Genomic DNA, 18,706 nt, shown 5'->3' with positions numbered 1-18,706 from the left:
TTTTAACCAATTTTTTCTACCAATACTGATAGTCATTTCATAAAGAAAGATAATGAACCCATTGTGTACAGCAATATGCGGAATATCGTTTGGAAAAAATGGTTTAGCGGAAGATGTATTTTAACACTGTTCACCCTCCAATTCGAGACCACCTTTGCGACCTCAAAATATTGGGCGTTTTCCGGGCTCGGTCTCCAATTAGAGGGTTAGCTTCGTGTGATTGTTATTTGGTTCTTTGAAAAAGTGGTCTCGAATTAGTGGGAAATGTAGATTCGTCTCGAATTGTCTTTCAAAGGTTTAAAAAAACTAATGGAAACAGATGACTTCTCTATTTTAAGTACAATAAACAATTATAATTTTATTTTTGTAAATACTTCATAATTGCAAAATGATGAAATATTTTAGATGATTAAGGTAGTGTACTGTACGTCTTTTGAAAAAGTGCTCTTACAATATGTTACTTATATAAGACTTACACTATTACTTAAGCAACTGACCAATTACAACATGTTATTTAATAGGACTAACACTAGCACGTAAGCAATGGACCAATCACAACATGTTATTTAATAGGACTAACACTAGCACGTAAGCAATCACCAACATATTTATTATGACTAAAACTAACTGGCATGTTTATGTTCACGCTGTTGTTTAGCATCAATAGGGAGATTTCGCAACCTTACAGAAAGCTGAAAACGATAACGAATACGGTTACGTATTCATATTTTAGTCAATCCCATCATGGCCTCCGTGATCCCATACAGAGCATCTATTACAATGTAGGTGATCATGGCTTTTCAAATGAATCAAATAAATTCAGCTCGTATAATATTGTTAATAATGCTATAGACACGAATGACAATAATGAAGATGAATGAGGTAGGCCTATTCGTATTCGTTATTGATTTCATAAGGTAGTGGGGCTTAAAATGTCAATTATAAGTTGTGTGTGCTACTTAACATGGGAGACTATGGAAACAAGGGAAGAAAGTTTTTGCAAATAAAAAAAAGCATAAATTTTAACTTTATACATATTTAATTCTAGAAAATCGGCGAAAGAATTTAATTATAATAACGGTCAACAGAAAATGAGACATAGAAATAAAAGCAATATGGACTGAAAGATGTATTTATTTTCATTATAGTGTATTCATTACCTGTATATTTATTGTAAATGTAAACGATAGGCCTATACGTGTAGATATTTTATTTAATAAATTCCCCACCTATGCTTTATGGATGATTCTAATAAATTCACCTAGTCTATGTATATCATAATTATTGTCTCATGTCTATGATTTAACAGTAAATCCGCGTCAATTCTACGCCACGATGCGCGCAACGGATCGTTTTAAATGACGATCCGTTCAGACTGCCCACTGACAATCAGCAGACGGCGTCACGTGTTCTGGCGCTCACAGATAGCGGAGTTGGGATCGTCGTACGACAAAGTCCGGCTATACAGTGTGTTTTACTTATGTCATGAATTTAATGAAAACTGTTTCTAAAGCCTGTTTTGCACTAGCCGAATTTATTTTGCGCATCGAAAGCGTCGGTTCGCTTCCTGAGCTCTTATTGGTTGTGTATTTTTTTCTCTTGGCATAAAATCCAACAGAATTGTAAAATGCGCATGCGCATGAACCGATGATTTCGATTCGCGCGAATAAATTCGTCTAGTGGAAAACAATCTTTATGAGAAACAGTGTGCATGGTAGTGGTGCCGAGTTCCATCTTGGAGAGGTTATTGCAATGCAGGGTAGGCCTAGGCCAACAGAACACATAGCAACCGGAAAATGGGAGGGTCGGAAAATCGTAAAATTTCGACAAAAACCATGATTCCTACATGTGGTACCCAAGGATCATTAAAACACCGATTACGTGATCCGTAATTGTGACACAAAATACATAACCGGAAAATTAGATAGTTAAAAAATCGTGCAATTTCACCAAAAACTACGTTTTTTTTTATCTAAAATTTTTCACCTAGCCGTTTTTGGTTGATTCTTAAATTATGGTACACAAGTATCATGAACATGTTGGTTACGTGATTCGTATGTGCCACAAACTAGAGGCCTAAACAACCCGAAAATAGAAGGGTTGAAAATTTACTATTTCGACAAATCAGTAAAAAAAATTATTTTATCATTCATTTGTCTAATATAAAAACAACGGTCAAATGTTATTTAATTTGTTGACAATCCTATTATTAACATATAATAATTACCATAAAAAACCTAAAAATCAGAATGATATGGCAGGGAACATTAAAGACTAATGTCAATAACCAATGTTTTCCAGTTCTAAGAAGTTTACTGTTTGTGAGGAGAGTGTGGTAGAAGAGTTAGGAGGAATGAAGAGGAAAAGAGGGTTTCCTTTGAAAGCGAACAGTGATGAATCTGATAAACTAACCATTATGTTGGGTTCTGATTTTTTTTAAAATTATATTTACCGTATTGCATTTACGGAATTGATTAAGAATAAACAACTATCATTAATAATAAAAAATGTCTGACCACAGTAGGGCTCTGCCTCTGGTTGGACCCTGTCATTTTTCGTCCACGTCAATACCGTTCGACATGTATAAGAGCTAACTCCCTCATGTTAGTTGTTTAAAATGCTACTGTGTTAGTATGTATTGTTCTACTCTTTGGTGTAGATGTAACGAAGGTACTATAAGATCGTTAAAAGTCTGCTATAATAATGCCCTACTTTAAGGCACTGGATATGTTTGCATCCTATGGTGTACCGTCCTTTAAACAGTATCATAGAAACTCTGTAAATAGTTTCAGGAACCGTGTGAAAATCAGCTCTAATTTAATCATTTTAGCCATTAAGCCTTATGCTCTTTCCGATTCTAAATTGTATCATCAGTGGAACATTGTCGTACATTAGGATGATTTCCAAATCTTGATGTTTTTATTGATTCAGTCCATTTTTCACTTGCCTTGTGGTGAGCCGGATTTTCTGTATTATACTTGTATTGCATTACATTAGAGAAAAGACAGTTTGGCTGACAAACGAAATTTGTTGATAATTTATATTGGTCAGGTTCATCTTGATACAGCAAGCGCGATGATATTTTCCCTAATATCTGTATATCTGTGCTTTTAGACTGTGCTGCACTGTCTCAGTTTTTGGTCTCCACCCCCCCCCCCCCCACGCCCCACCATCTCAATTTGTCAAGATTATTTTTAAAAAAAAGTGTAGAGGTTCCATAATCATAATGTTCTCACCTCAGCATCAATCATGGTGGGGCATAGTTGTTACAGACCCTCAATCTGTGAAAGTCCTTCCTTTTCTCCTCTATTTCGAGGCCCAGTCGCCTCGTCCCCTTCACCCCCCCCCCACCACACTTAAAAAAGTTAAAAATGGGAAAAGGTGATTAAAAAAAGATATTAAAATTGTATGCGAGTGCAATTTAATTTGGAGGAGCCATGATTATAAATTTTCTTCTATCAATAATGCCTGAGCTCCGCCCCTCAATCCAAATTTATAAGGCCCCTTGAGATTTGAGTCTCTGGTTTAACGAACGACCTGAACTTGCCGTAGTTACGTCATTTGTTATAACGCCACTGCATTTTCCTTCTTTCCCCTTACTCCGACTTTTGAATCGGTTTTAAAACAGTTTATTAATAACAAGACATGAACAAATTTCAGTTGTGCGTATTAGGTGCGTATTTATTGAAACTCAAAAACTTCAGGTTCTCAACCATAAAAGTGGTTAGTGGAAATATTGACTTTAGAGGAAACAAATGGATTAATTAAGTTGAAATTACAAGTTACATAGTGATCTTTACTCATAGTGGCCATCATAATCTGACCAAAGTGGTCACTCAATGCAGCTCAAAGTAATGTTATAGTTGCTACTCAGAAATGTTCGTCCAAGGTTTCTAGAGGCAAAGTGTTAAGAATTGTATGCATTTTTTGATAACACCATAGCAAAAATTTAATTAACTGAATCCCAACCTCTTGTGTGATTAAAGAATAAATAAATATTTAATTAAATTAAAATAAAAGACAAAATTACAATCTCATTGTGCTTAATAAGGTGTTGTAAACATATCATATCATCAAATCATTTTTGGGGATATTCTAAGATATCTCGCATACGAATGATAACTTAACCGAGCAAGCGAGGTCATTCCAGGTCAGGTAATTGTTGTTTTTATACCACTGGTTGACGCAATATTGATTTCCTCTATAGTTATTGGGTTGACCGGGTCCCCATTTTCTGTACCGCAAACGTGCATTGTTCGCCCAACGCCAAGTATTAGGCTTACCCGACCGCTTCAAACCAATCCAGTATGCGAGGTTTTTTTTCACCAAACCATTAGAAGTTCTCCAAAGTGTGGAGACAAAATTGTTTTCAGCATAACTTCCGATGGAGACGAGGTGACTTCGTCTTCTTCCTGACGCTTGGCGGGAGCAGTGAGCTTGTGCCGCGTGCCAGGACTTTTGGGATGAAAACACTCGATAGCAACTACCTCTAAATGTAACCCAATATTTTGGACATTTGTGACGACACCGGTATCCAAAACGGCCATAGGAAGGGCTTGTAGCCACCGCAATGAAGATAACAAATAGCAATACCTATCAATAGAAATATAGAACATACAGTATAATACTAAATAAAAACATCTTATTTAGGTGTATACTAATTATAATACCTGTCTTGTTAATGATATAAAATATAAATTGTGAGAGGAACCTGCTAATATAAAAAAGATGGTGCCCCATCCCAGCGGATAGGGGAGGGTGTCAACAGCGGTTAGTGAGATTTTAACGTCGGTTATTTTGAATTGAATCTTTCTAGGTAGTCACGGACCACGTCCATAATCAATTCATCACAGTCGCGGGCCAGAGTAGGGGGTGAGTCTATTAATAAAATATGAAAATATAAAGAGTATTCTATAAATTGGTTTCGAAGGTTCCAAAGAAGGTATAACAACTAATAAATATAGCATAATAATCGGAAGTAGGACAACAAACAAATGCCTATCCATAGTAAACATTCTTAAAAAGAAAAAATGCAGGTATAGTCTTTGCACTGATATGAAAAATGTATTGGAACCATATTTATGGAAAGTGACCCGTTCAGTTTACCCTTAATGATGGGTGATTAGGGAGTCATCTTTACAAAAAGTAATACGTCGAAACATTGTTTAACAATCATACATGAAGTGAAAGAAACATAACAAGAGTAATTCTAATTAAATTTATAAGTAAACTGTAGTTTTAGCCTATGTTATATACTTCCATGATATATTTAAAATCACTTTTATTCGAAAACACAAAACACATTACAAAAATTGTATGAAAAGAAAACATAAAGAAAATTCCCTAGAATCACGTTCCTAAAAGAAACGACATAAGGGAACAGAGCGCAAACAGATTACAAAGGAAAGACGGAAAGGAAAGGAAATACAAGACAGACAAGGGGAAAAAATTATAAAAATATAAAATAATAGATATATATTATCTGTAAATATTATTAACAATATAAAACTGTACAACTTACGATTTTCATGACTGCCTCCTCTTTAATTTCGTAAAGTGTGGCTTGATGTGTTATATCAGGCCTTAAATACATTTTCTGGATCCAGGCTTTGACCAATCCCAACCAATTGCAATACCAAATTCCCGAACCCGCCCACTGATGTGACGTTAGGAGAGACATTGTAGATCACAGGACTATATGCTGTAGGACACTTAGGCTTGTTGCTTTTTGTGTTTTTGTGTTTTTTTGTTTTTGTTTTGTTTTTGTTTTTGTTTTTGTTTTTTTTTTGTTGCTATATTTTGTAAAAAAATGGATATGTTTTAAGAATAAACATCACTGAATCAGTGTCGTACAACGCCCTCAGTTGCATAGCGCCCGGGGGAAATAGATAATTGTTCCCCCTCCCCCACCATTATAATTATAATATTTTGAAATAAGTTGATATTGGTTGTATATATTTTAAGTATATCCGTTCCTTACGTCCATATCATGCACTGTCTAAATAACATTATTTAATTTTCTTTAGGCACGAGCGTCAATAATATGCAAATAAGAGAATTTATTTAAACCCGAATAACTTATTCTAGCTCTCATATGTTCTTTCTTACCAGGGGTGGTGCCAGGATTTGCTCGAGTTGGGTCCATAGTCCTGGGGAGCCCATGCCCTGACGATAGGGAAGATTTCCTTGACGACAGCAAAGTGGGTGTGTTTGAGCATCGCTTAAAATCTTCCGAAAGTTGTCTGGGGTAGGGAAGGGGGAGAATCTCCCTAAAATTTTTGACAATTTATGGGTTTCAAAGACTTATTTAATCGATTTTAGACTCTACTAATATGTAGGCCTACATATATTTTTTTTCTCCCCAACAAATTAAGGTTTTTCACCCCGACAGGGAGAGGTGGGGGAAAGCTATCCCTGAAAGGGGGGGGGGGGAGCTGGAGCTACCCCTGCTTCTTACTATTGAAATTGCATTACTATGTTAAGAACTTTGTATACAACTTTGTATACATTATCCTAATTTTTAAGGCTGTTGTGTTTATCGCATTCAGCATAGTATTCTTATTCTCTAAATTTATCTTATAAGCTAGTTGTTAGTTGCTGAATTTTTAACATTGTTTAAACTCGCAACTGAATTTTGTGTGATTTTGTATCTGCAGCTAATAAGTTAAAAACGTGATAGAGGTTAGCAATGTCTGCTTCATCACGCTCAATACTAAGTATTGCCAAAGCAGATAGTCCCGCTTTTCCTAACGTGGCTCTGAGATATGGCAGGATGAGCTTTAGTCATGTAGTCATTACAGAATAGGATAACAAAAAAACAAAAGAAAACAGTCGAAATGGACTGAAAAGAAATCACAATCTATAAATTTGCCAATAAAAAACAACTACATTCAGATTCCTATTATTAACTGGAAAATATTCATGCCTGACGACATACATCAATTTCGTCGTGTTTTTCCAAAAAGTGCTTATTTTTTTACTCTTATTCTCCCTAGGGCCCCCGAACCTGGCGCCCGGGGCACGTTCCCCCTCCCACCTTGACATCCTAGCTACACCACTGGGGGTCCTGTGGTTTTCTGAGACTGGGGGACCTTATTGGGTCCTGCAGTCGATTCCAGAAGCATATTATGGTGTTATGTATCAACAAAGTCCTTTTTGGTCTGGGTGCTAGTTGGGTAGGCTCCTATGGGTCGGGGCCCTGCGGACCACCGCATGAGAGAATATAATACGGAAGGGGTCTCCAGGCTTTTCGTGGGGTGGGGGGGAGGCGGGGAGGCTGATTTTTACGCAAGTCACTCAAGAACTTCTATAACTTGAAGCAAAATCGCTGATATTTGCCCTGGTTTTTGTCCATGCACCCTGACCGACTGGGCCGCTGTAGGACCTGTCTCTTATACACATCTAGATGTGTATAAGAGACAGGAAGTAGGACAACAAACAAATGCCTATCCATAGTAAACATTCTTAAAAAGAAAAAATGCAGGTATAGTCTTTGCACTGATATGAAAAATGTATTGGAACCATATTTATGGAAAGTGACCCGTTCAGTTTACCCTTAATGATGGGTGATTAGGGAGTCATCTTTACAAAAAGTAATGTCCTCCCCCTCCACCTTTCAAAACAGATCTGTGCTCTTCCCTGGGTATGACATTAAACTCCATCGAGTCGGCTCCTGATGTATGTCTAGTGACTGCTGTTTGTTTTTAGGATGTGATCTGGTTTTTCATGTCCATTTTTCGTAATTATGACTATTCTGGATAAAGACTGTTTTGAGCAGAGGTGGATTCAAGGCACCCCCTTCATTTTTTTAAGGAAAAAAAGGAAAAATAAATTCAAATTGAAGTGCGAGAGTGTAATTTCCGGCCATCTAGAGATGCCCTAATCATAAATTTTCTTGCCTCAGCCCCAACCATGGTGGTTCCTCGGTCTGTGAAAGTCTCTCCCTGGTTCACCTCTCTTTCGAATTCCTGGATCTGCCACTGTTGATTTATTATATAATTATTTTTTCGCTTATTTATAATGCGTCTATTGCAATTTTCACTTTATCCTCTCAAACAGTCCTAAGAACGTTCAGAGTGCGCTACTTCACAGGGGGATTCACCCCCTTGACCCCGCCGGGATCATACGTAATTCGCATAACGGCTCCCCCCCCCCTTTCAAAATCCTGGCTACGTCCCTGACCTGAGTTGAACCCCTGTAGAAACGTACGTCATTCTAACATTGATCCTCCACCCCAAGTTGAATTTCCTGATTCCTATTGCTCTATTAAGTTACATTCATCACTTGGTATGGGAATACCTAAATGGACCTCCTACCTGACCGCTATTCTTGATTTAGTTTGTACCTCTTTTGAAAGCTTTTATGAATCGCCTTTCACAGAACCTGGTCTTGGTAAATCAGACCATTTGATGGTACTTTGCAAACTGAAGTTCGTCTGTAAAGGGGTAGCACCGCACCAGTAAAATCTTGCATTACCAGGAGGAAAATCAACGTTGCCAGTACTGTTCCATGTGGATATGAACTCATAGAAAACAAAGAAATTAATAAATAAACAACACTCATCACAAAAACCATTAGCTAATCTGAACAACAGAATAAAGGTGAATACTTTATATAACTCTGTCACATCAGAGTTTAAGCCCCTCAAATCTAGGCCTACTGAAATACAAAGAAATCCAGAAACTGTTCCACATAAATTCATTATATCTCCTGACGTTATTTGCAAGACAATAATTACAGTTAGTAAAAGTTAATAAAGCTCCTGGCCCCGATGACATACCACCCTGGATATTAATTATTAGTATCATCATTATTATACCTTGATTCACATTTTTATCACTGCTGTTTTGAAGTGATGTATCAGTGATTTCCTGTTCTAATTATTTAAAAACTCAGTTTTGGAATTCAGACCTATTTCTGCAAGTTACTGTTTTAAGTACAAATTATTTGAATAAAAGATACGAAATATAAGATATTATACTGCTGTATACAAAGTGGGAAGGGCTCCCCTTGGATACGTCCCTGTGATCTACTAAGTCGAAAGCCATTTTTCACACATGTTATAGCCTCAACGAATTGTTTTTGTCTAAATTATGTATTTAACTTTTCAAAAGCAATCAATCCATTCATCCTTCAGTGCACATGTTGTGGCAAAAATTCCGGGAGTGAACTTTCTGAGAATAAACTGCTATACTGTACTATTATGGGTGACAACGGCCGGGGTGTCCCGCCCTCTTCGTACATAGTGTTAGTATTTTAAGTTTGTTTTTGCTAGTCAATACAAATTCTTTCCTGGGATCACTCAAAATGAATTACTTTTAAAATATGTAAATAATTATAACACTTAGGCCTAAGCGTGATTTGTTTTCGCAAATTAAATATACAAATAGAATATGGTTTGTTATAAATCATTTTCTGACCTACGATATGTGATAATGATAGTCAACTCCAGGACGACGTGTCACGTTTATGCGATTACAAATTACAAGCTTTTATAAAGTTTTAATAATACACTACTACTAGTAGTAGGCCTAGTATTAATAATGATGATGACGATAAGGATGGTGATAATGATAATAGATACGGTAATAATATTAATGATATTAAAAAGTGAGGAAAATTGTGCTAAAAGCGAAAAAAATGTAATTTCTCCGAGCATAATAATTATTATTGTAGTTAAAGCTCAGTAAGTTATAGTTAGGCCTAAATTGTCCTGGGTTAATTACCTAAATCTCTATGTTTGCCGAAAATCCCTGATAAAAGATCATGAGAACTTGGTTGGCACTTCATTTGGACTATATAATGGTGATTTGATGATGATGAGGATGAATTTTAGCATAATTATAAAAGTATCATTTCCGGCCATCTAGAGTAGTGGATCCCAACCTGGGGTCTGCGAAAAATAATTAGGGGTCCGCCAAGTCAAAGGGGTCCTCAGGGGGTACGCGAATAATGTAGGAGTCCGCTAGATTATTATAACTTTTTTTAAGATTCCATTTTTTTTTTCGTGTCTTACAACAATGTAGTCATGCCTTGACAAAATGAAACCCTTGACAGGCATGACTTCGTTCACTGTAAATCGTTCTAACTGGCATTATATTTTAATTCTAATATTTTATTGGTGATCTGATCTTTTAATTAGTTTTGTATGTATTCTTTATGTAAAGATGTTTAGTATAGGAGATCAACTTGATAGTGGCAATCCTCGGGTAATGTACATCTTTTTTTCATATTTTCTCTTGCATTGCTTCCACCTGGATACTGAAGAAATTTTAAAAATCAAGAGGGAGCTCTAAATTTGACAAAATTAAAAATAAATGGTGACATGATAACAGAATATTTCATTCAAATTTTGAGTCTGACAGTGTAATTTCCGGCAATCTAGAAGTGCCATAGACATAAAATTTACCCTATTTCTGCACCTTCTCCCATCCTGTCTATATAGAATTCCAAGATCCAAGATGTCGCACTTTAGCGAATCGTCATTTTCTGTCCATAATCTATTGATGGAAAGTCAACCACGAGTAGCCCTAATGTTTACAAAAATTAAATTGGAGATAAACAAAAATTACCTGCAAGTTATTAGTATGACTAGTGCAATTTCCGGCCATCTAGAAGTGCCACATAGACATACAAAATTTTGTACCTCAGCCCCAACCATGGTGGGGCTGAGGTGGTTCCTATTTTCGAATTCCAGGATTTCGCCACTGTTTAATGTTTAATGACTTTCGTGGTAAATCATCTTCTATCTATAATCTCACTGTTGGGATATGAACAATGAGGGATATAGACATGGGGGTCCGTGAAGTCTTTTGATATGTCTATAGGGGTTGCGAACTGATCTAGAATTCCGACACGATGGCGTGCATTTTGATACTTGAAGTATGTATTATACTATCTTAACTGATCTGGAGGTATTATTTCCTCAAATTAGTTTACCTTCAGCCACCTCTCTTTTGAATTCCCGGATCCGCCACTGTTGAGTTATTATTATAATTATTGTTAGCCCTACTAATATTATTTATATTTTTTGCAATTTTCACTTTATACCCTCAAAAATGTTCTAAAACTTCCAGAATAAGCTACTTCTCAGGGTCTTCGCCCCCTGAACCCCACCGGAGGTCCTTGTCGTAGGGAGGGGGACAGTCTCACCCGAACATACTCCTGCTTGGTACTACGTATATAAATATAATTTAATTGCATAATATAATATGTTTGTGTTCTTGCACAATAATAAGAACAAAAAAAAACACAAATAAAATAATAATTAAAGAAAGAGAATTAAAAATGATAATAAAAACAATTTGAAAGTAAAGATCGTAGAAGTCCACCAGAATCATGGAGGAAAAGCAAGAGAAAAGATAACGCGGATAAATATAACAGGCCTATATTTATTGTTATTCATATTGCATTATCTAATTGTTCGTGTTCTTCCACTTATTTATTCATGGAGAAATAAGCATACCGTCTGTACCCTGTGTAATTCATAACACATGTCTAATTTAATTAGGCAGCATAATTTTTATATGTATTTCATAATATCCGTCAACTCGTATTGATATAATAAGTCTATAGTCATTGTTATTCCTATTGCATTATATAATATGTTTATGTTTCATCCATGCATTTATTCACGAAGGAATAAGCATATTGTACCCTATGTATTCATAACACATGTTTGATTTAATTAAACCTATATAATGTTTATATGTATTTCACAATATCCGTCAACACGTATATATGAGGCCATTGTTATTCATATTGCATTGTATAATATGTTCGTGTTTCATTTATTTATTCATGAAGGAACTGTACCCTGTGTATTCATAAATGTCTACCTACCCAATATTTCAATAATACGCGTGGCACGTCTAAGCGTGAAAGCAATGTCAAATTAAAACAGTACCGGTAGGCCCTATGTTGCTTGTTGTGGATTTATAAGCCATATTCGACGGCGGACCACTCATCCTTTGGAGGGCCACATACATTTCTCACGTCCCCCCCCCACCCCACCCTCCCCTGGGACCACCAAATATTTCCGGTTAACCACAAAGTGGTCCGCGGACCACGGGTTGTGTAACACAAAATAGAGGTATTAATAATTTACCGTACTGTATGTGACTAGCTTCATGGTTTTCTATTTTTTTTTTTAACCTGATTTGAATTTTTAACTCAGCCTCGATTTGTTCTTAGTTTGTTCTTATTTTTAAAGCAATTTCATCATCGGTGTTCTTATTAAATGTGTTCTTATAAAAAAAATTGTACTACCGGTGTAGCCAAGCGGAGACATAAATGACAAACACATTACAAATTCCAGTGTATTCGAACCTGATTTTTTCCTTGATGTTTTAAAAGCGAAAACGTTTGCTATGCATTTAATCTGTGATAATAACGGTATCCCAATATACATAATATGTTTGATTTAATTAGGTCTATATAATTTTATATGTATTTCACAACATCCTTCAACTCGTATAAATATAATAGGCCTAAAGGTAATTCCATGTCAAATCAACCAAAAAAAAAAAACAAAAAAAAAAAGTCAATCTCTCGGATATTGTTTGATGGGCGCTCTAACAGTTCCTGACCAATGAGCAATTATATTATACTGTATGGCATCATTCGGATTGCACTTTTTGTATATATTAACACTGTAATATCAACTGTTAATATTTATATCGGTATGAAAAAAGTTTGATCACTTAGAAATTCAAGGTTGAAATTCCTTTATAAATAATGTGGTACCTGCAGGGGCAGGGAGAATTCCTGCCCCTCCCCACCTTCCGACAGGCCTATACCCTTTGTCGTCCGACACTACAACGCCGAAAGGGCCCGACGAGTGGTCCGAACCAAGAGGTTTTTTATTCAACTTCGAACTTTTTAATCTATAGCAACTTTTTATCATTGATTTGTGGAGATATCATTTAGTTAAAAAGTTATAGAGCTACTCAATAGGTTTAAAATGACAATTGTGATTTGGTCATTATTTTTGGTCATGATACGACCGTCTTGCTAATATATATATATATATATATATATATATATATATATATATATATATATATATATACATACACACGCATATACACATATATATATATATATACATACATATGTATATATATATATCAATATATATGTATGTATATATATATAAATATATATATGTGTATAATATATATATATATATAGGCTAGGCCTATATACACTTATTTACCTTTCTTTGATTCTAATGTGTCCTGACTGTCGCTTCCGCTTTTTCATAACTTCCACATTCTATGTAATGATTACTAACGCACACGGGTGACGGGTATTCCCAATTTGCTTATAATTAAAAAACAGCTAACGCAACGCCGTCTGATGATTGTCGGTAGCAGCAGACTGGGAAACCTTGTTTTTGCAAAATAAATTGATGCAATTTGCTATTTTAGGCCTAATCAATAAATTCCTCATCAACCGATATAACCTTAAACATTCTTGGAATTGACATAAGATTACTGATGTCGTACACACCCTTCAGTGTGAAATGTGGCTTGCTTTCCAAGCACATCTAACATCTAAGGAAAGAAGAGCTTAGATTGGTACTAGATAAAATAATTTTTTTATCAACATTAATACATTATGCTTTTCATCTTTGTAAGCGCATAAGACATTGAAAAATATTTCTGGGACAGTCTTTTGAAGTGTGTAAAGCTCCATTTTATTCCATACATAGTCAACATATTGTTGGGGGGATGATACAATGGACCATCCCACCCTTGTCAAATATTGGGGGGATATATCCCCCATTCCCCCATCCCCCGAGATCTACGCCTATGATAATGGTGACCACCCCAGTTCGCTATAAAGCTGCCTGTGGTGTACAGCGTGGGGCCTTAAGTATATATCTGGCCATTTGCATTTGTAGGCGCTCTAACTTATTATCATTTGAGGTATTACACCAAGTTGCACAAGCATAGTTCTAGATGGTAGAGCAATAGTCTTCCATAAAACGTTACCATAATAAACGCGATTGAAATCGTCAAAATTAGGCGATTTCCTTTTTTAATGACATATTCATATTGAGTATGTTTACTCAGGTTACGTGATAGATGGGTTTCAAGATATTTGTAATTATCTACCTCTGAAATGTACTCATCATCAAGTTTCCACTTTTTATCTCTATTCACAAGTTTACCGAATACTATAACATTTGATTTATTATAGTTAAAATCTAATTTCCATTCTTTAGTAAATTTACCAGCGACGTCCAACATTTTGACAAATCAAACTCGTTTTCAGCAATAAGTACTACATCGTCTGCCCATAATATCCCCCCCCCCCATCCAGACACCATTAATTCTTACATCTAATTCACTATTACGGAGGAGTTTTGTAAGTTCATTGATAAAAATATTGAATAAAATGTTAAAAATACCGTCAGCGATTTCCGAACAGCGCCCTCTCTCAACATAAATAAAAGGGATTCCCCTTAATGATTACATAACATGGCGTAGCTTGCCTGTGCGACACGTGCTGGGAATATGACGATTTATTTACCAATCAGGCCTCTAATAAACGCAGTATTATCCACAGAACAAAGTAAAGCCTTCAAGACTGTTTTGGTGTTAGGGTGTACATCATTACACACATCATGTGTTCAAAATCGGAAGAATTCCAGCTCATCCAAGAGATGGATTGCCAGGCACATGAAAGACCCTTTTGTGAAGGAAGCACAGGTAAAGTATGGCAGTGTTACTCTCTTTGCCATCAAGGGTGCAATCAATTGAAAAAATTAGGGCAGCCTCTTCTAAAGCCAGGCTTCGGTGACAAGAAACTTAGGAACGCTTATATGAGAATGAGGTACAACAGATGTTTTAAATAGTTAATGGGGAAAAAGGTGAAAAAAGAGTGGGACATTAAATTGATAAACAAACTTTTGTCACTCCTTTGAAAATTGAATATGCACATGAGCTTAGCAATAGCTTAGATTTTATCTAATCAGAGAACTCCATGGACACTGCTCAAAAAGAGACAATGATACAAGAATCCCTATTTGATTCTAGGCCCACTTCAAAGCGAGGTCTTATTGTTTTATACTAATTTTAGGTTCAGCATTACAGAGCAAGAAGTGCCTTCAAGTTGCTGGAAATTAACGACAGATTTCAACTATTCAAACCGGGAGACGTCGTCATAGATTGTGGGGCAGCACCTGGATCATGGAGCCAAGTGGCAGCTGATAAGGTCAACGCACTCTCAAATGGTAAGGTCCCGCTGCCAGTGGTTGCGCCAGCGGGAGGGGTGGTCATTTTACCCGTGTCGGACAGGCCTAAATTAAATTAAAATTAGGACCAAATTAAGCCATAAGAACTCTCCCCATGAACCTTAACACCGTTTTTTTTTTTATTCTGGCTGTTGACAGAGGTTTCATCGTCGCCTTAGTTGGACCCCTCTGTCGCAGGGGCGGATTTGTGGGGGGGGGGCAGCCGACCTCAGTCCCCCTTTTTGGGAGGTAAAAAAAGAAAGGGAAAAAAAAGATAGCCCAGAACGCCTCAAATGTTATTTTCAGGGGCGTCTAGAATACAAACATTTCGCGGGGCATGTGTTGTCTCAATCAGCCCAACTTTTGCATCCCCCACCTTTTGGACATCTCTGGATCCGCCCCTGTCTGTCGGACACGTCGGACCTCTTGTCAGCAAATTTCTGGTGCCACTGCTCTTGCTGCATTAAATAATAAATTGTTCTTGCAGAATTGAAGAAAATTCTGATTGAACATTTGAACGATTATTTAAATTTAACATGGACCTACAGTATATACTGTACTGTATAATGGTAATAGAAATTTATATAATGGATCGATGCAAGGTGCATAAAACAGCGAGAATTAGTCAGAGTGGAACAGGTGATGCCTAATAAGTAAGTGAAAGTGAGAGGAATGATCACTTCATAGAGATCGGATTATTGTCCATATGGATGTGATGTGATATCATCATGCCCATATATGGCAAATATATGCCCATATATGGCAAATCTCATATATTTGACACAGAAAACATGATAGTTTGGATAAAGCATTGAAGACAAGAATAAATTTTGCTTAAAGACTTGTAATAATGTGTGCTCTGCAAACCAGCATCAAACAACCAATTCAGTGGCGAATTCAAGGGGGCGAGGCCAGCCGACCCGGGCCCCCATATTAAAATTTTATTTTTTTGATTCACAGACAAGACTAGACCACAAGGTAAAGTTGTAGCTATTGACATCCTGGAATTCGATCCCATCCCGGGCGTAACAACACTAAGTAACTGTGACTTCATGGACGAGAAAAACCAGTCTCGCATCGTAGCATGTCTACAAGGCAAGATGGCCAACAGCGTCATTAGCGACATGGCGCCCAACGCAACAGGTATGAAAGACTTGGATCACGAGAACATTATCAGATTAGCCAGTGCAGTTGCATCATTTACAACAAGGGTACTGAAGAATAACGGTATATTCCTCTGCAAAGTCTGGGATGGATATGAGTGTGAAGCTCTGAAAAAAGAACTCAGTAAATCATTTACTAATTGTCGTAGTGTTCGTCCAGAAGCTAGCAGAAAGGAATCAGCTGAACTTTTCATATTTGCTAGAGGATACAGGAGGCCTTCCAGTGTTAAAAAAGGCGCAACATTGTGATACAAATCTGTAAATCATTGGACCCTTTTTTAAATCTGTGACTGTACTAATAAGTAATGTGTAATGTACTAGTTGAAATTAGCGCTGTATACCGAAGTCTCAAAGAGCTTGAGATGTGAACAAGCTTGTACGATAAACTTTTTGCTAACCCAATGTTCTCTTTGTATCAATGCTTCCCAGTAAACCGGTACCAGCTATCTCTTACCTGTACAGAACAGTGCACTGGAGTAACTCCCCCACTCGTCTTGAAAGATGTACTGGGTTTTTGCGTTGCATAGTTGGTGGAGTGACTACCAGCCATGTTTGTTAAGCTCCTATTTTTAGCTAAAGTAGTAATACACGAAAATACATGAGTTGCAATGAGTACAAAATTGTGTACACTTGTTTATAGTCCGTATCAAAAAAGACTTGTTTCACGACCAGAACCATTTGCCGTTCGAACCAGCTCCAATATTATAATATGGTTGTAGGTTGCGGAGTTCATAACTCATTTGGTGCTTGTAAACAAGCAATTTAAATTATTTCATTTTTTATTTCTTGACTTGGGTTGGCAGCATACAGTAGGAGGGTGGTGCAATGGTCGTTGCTCGAACTCTCAAAATTTAAGGCCGTTTTCCACAAGACGAATTTATTTCACAAACAGTTCCTGATGGAAATGCGTATACGTGTGAACTGACGCTTTCAAATTGCGTGAATAATAATAATAAGGATGTGTTCGGGGGTGGGGGGTAATAATGTAAAGCGTATAGAGGCAGTTTATTACAATATACACGCTATAAATGTCGCATTATTATTATTATTATTGTAACTTTATTTTTATCTACTTATTGTCTATTAATTGAGAGGAAAAGGAAATCTTTTTGTTATACTCTGAAAGATAAGTATTACTAAATATAAAAAATTTGGCAATTTGCATATTTGTATTGTTCAGGGTTATTAAGCAAACACAAATAGTGATAGATTAAACTACAAAAACATTTAGTCACAAGAATGATTATTTAATTATCAACATTATTGCGATACCATAATACAATTTTAAAATAATGCCAATGATTTCGTCAAACGACAGTGCAAATTATTATATATTGTAGTTATTTTCTGATATTTTTTATATTTCAAATAAAAGCATAAGCAGTTATTCAAACTTAGCACTGACCACATAGCACTGCCGTCTTAGCAATGACGGCCAATTAGACTTGCCGGCTTAGTGCTACCCAATCAAACTTCCATACTTAACACTGACCAATAAAACTTGCTGATTGCTAAATTATAATGAAAGCATATCAGGCATCAAAGTAAAATACTTAGGAAGAATAATAAAATAAAAATAATAAAAACTGAATAATATGGCTGAAAGTAATAATAAATATTGTGCTTAACATTGGTATCCATGGCAACATGAGTAATGCATCATTCAATATAATAATCGTTTTGTTTATAAAATTCTAATCACAACACTTCTTAAAATACTGTAAAACTGAACCTTACGGAACATATCTATAAAAACAGCTGCTCCAACTCCAAATGCATGGTATTTTATTGAAAAACAATTTCGATTTTAAATTAATTATTTTTGTATTTAGCTTGAGTTGCAAAAAAAAAAAAAATAACAAGTTAACACAAGTTAATGAGATAATTACAAAAAAGGTGGGAGCTGGTCAACCTCATATTAGCAAATGATTATTTTTTTTTAAATCACCTGATGAAGACCACTGTGTGCTCAAAAGGTCTTGTATTACAAAAAATGTTTGTTAAGTGCTGTTTGTTTTTTATTTACTGTTGAGAAATTTGTGCGAGTCTATGGATTTCTGATGACTTGATGGAGCTGAAAAACATCATCTTCACAGGGGCGGATTCAGAGATGTTCAAAAGGGGGGGGGCCCAAAAGTGGGCCGATCGAGTTCATACTATCCTATGGGGCCCGGGGAAACTCGGGCGTCTAGAACACAATTTTTTGTGTTCTAGACGGCCGAAAATAACCTCTGAGGCATTTTGAGCAATCATTTTTTTTTCTTTTTCTTTCTTTCTTTTTTTTACCATCCAAAAGGGGAGC

General features: G+C 36.2%; 1 protein-coding gene across 1 annotated transcript; it reads left to right on the top strand.

The window, feature by feature from the left end:
* Positions 1-14,487: 14,487 nt before the first annotated feature.
* Positions 14,488-18,269, top strand: LOC117104091 (rRNA methyltransferase 2, mitochondrial-like). Its single transcript, XM_033244748.1, has 3 exons — positions 14,488-14,717; positions 15,088-15,241; positions 16,202-18,269. Exons 1-3 carry the CDS (start codon positions 14,523-14,525, stop codon positions 16,651-16,653), a joined length of 801 nt encoding a protein of 266 aa, XP_033100639.1. The 5' UTR covers positions 14,488-14,522; the 3' UTR covers positions 16,654-18,269.
* Positions 18,270-18,706: the final 437 nt, after the last annotated feature.

This window comes from Anneissia japonica, unplaced genomic scaffold (genome assembly GCF_011630105.1).
Source record: "Anneissia japonica isolate Jap-2015-1 unplaced genomic scaffold, ASM1163010v1 scaffold288183_len337429_cov161, whole genome shotgun sequence".
Classification (NCBI taxonomy): domain Eukaryota; kingdom Metazoa; phylum Echinodermata; class Crinoidea; order Comatulida; family Comatulidae; genus Anneissia; species Anneissia japonica.
This window is presented reverse-complemented; position numbering and strand designations above follow the sequence as displayed.

What these genes read in the sequence shown, in the direction of transcription:
- LOC117104091 (XM_033244748.1), top strand. Translation starts at nt 14,523, where the DNA reads ATGACGATTTATTTACCAATCAGGCCTCTAATAAACGCAGTATTATCC. An exon ending in CTTTTGTGAAGGAAGCACAG is followed by an intron (nt 14,718 to 15,087) that starts GTAAAGTATGGC and finishes TACTAATTTTAG; the next exon opens with GTTCAGCATTACAGAGCAAG. An exon ending in GGTCAACGCACTCTCAAATG is followed by an intron (nt 15,242 to 16,201) that starts GTAAGGTCCCGC and finishes TTTGATTCACAG; the next exon opens with ACAAGACTAGACCACAAGGT.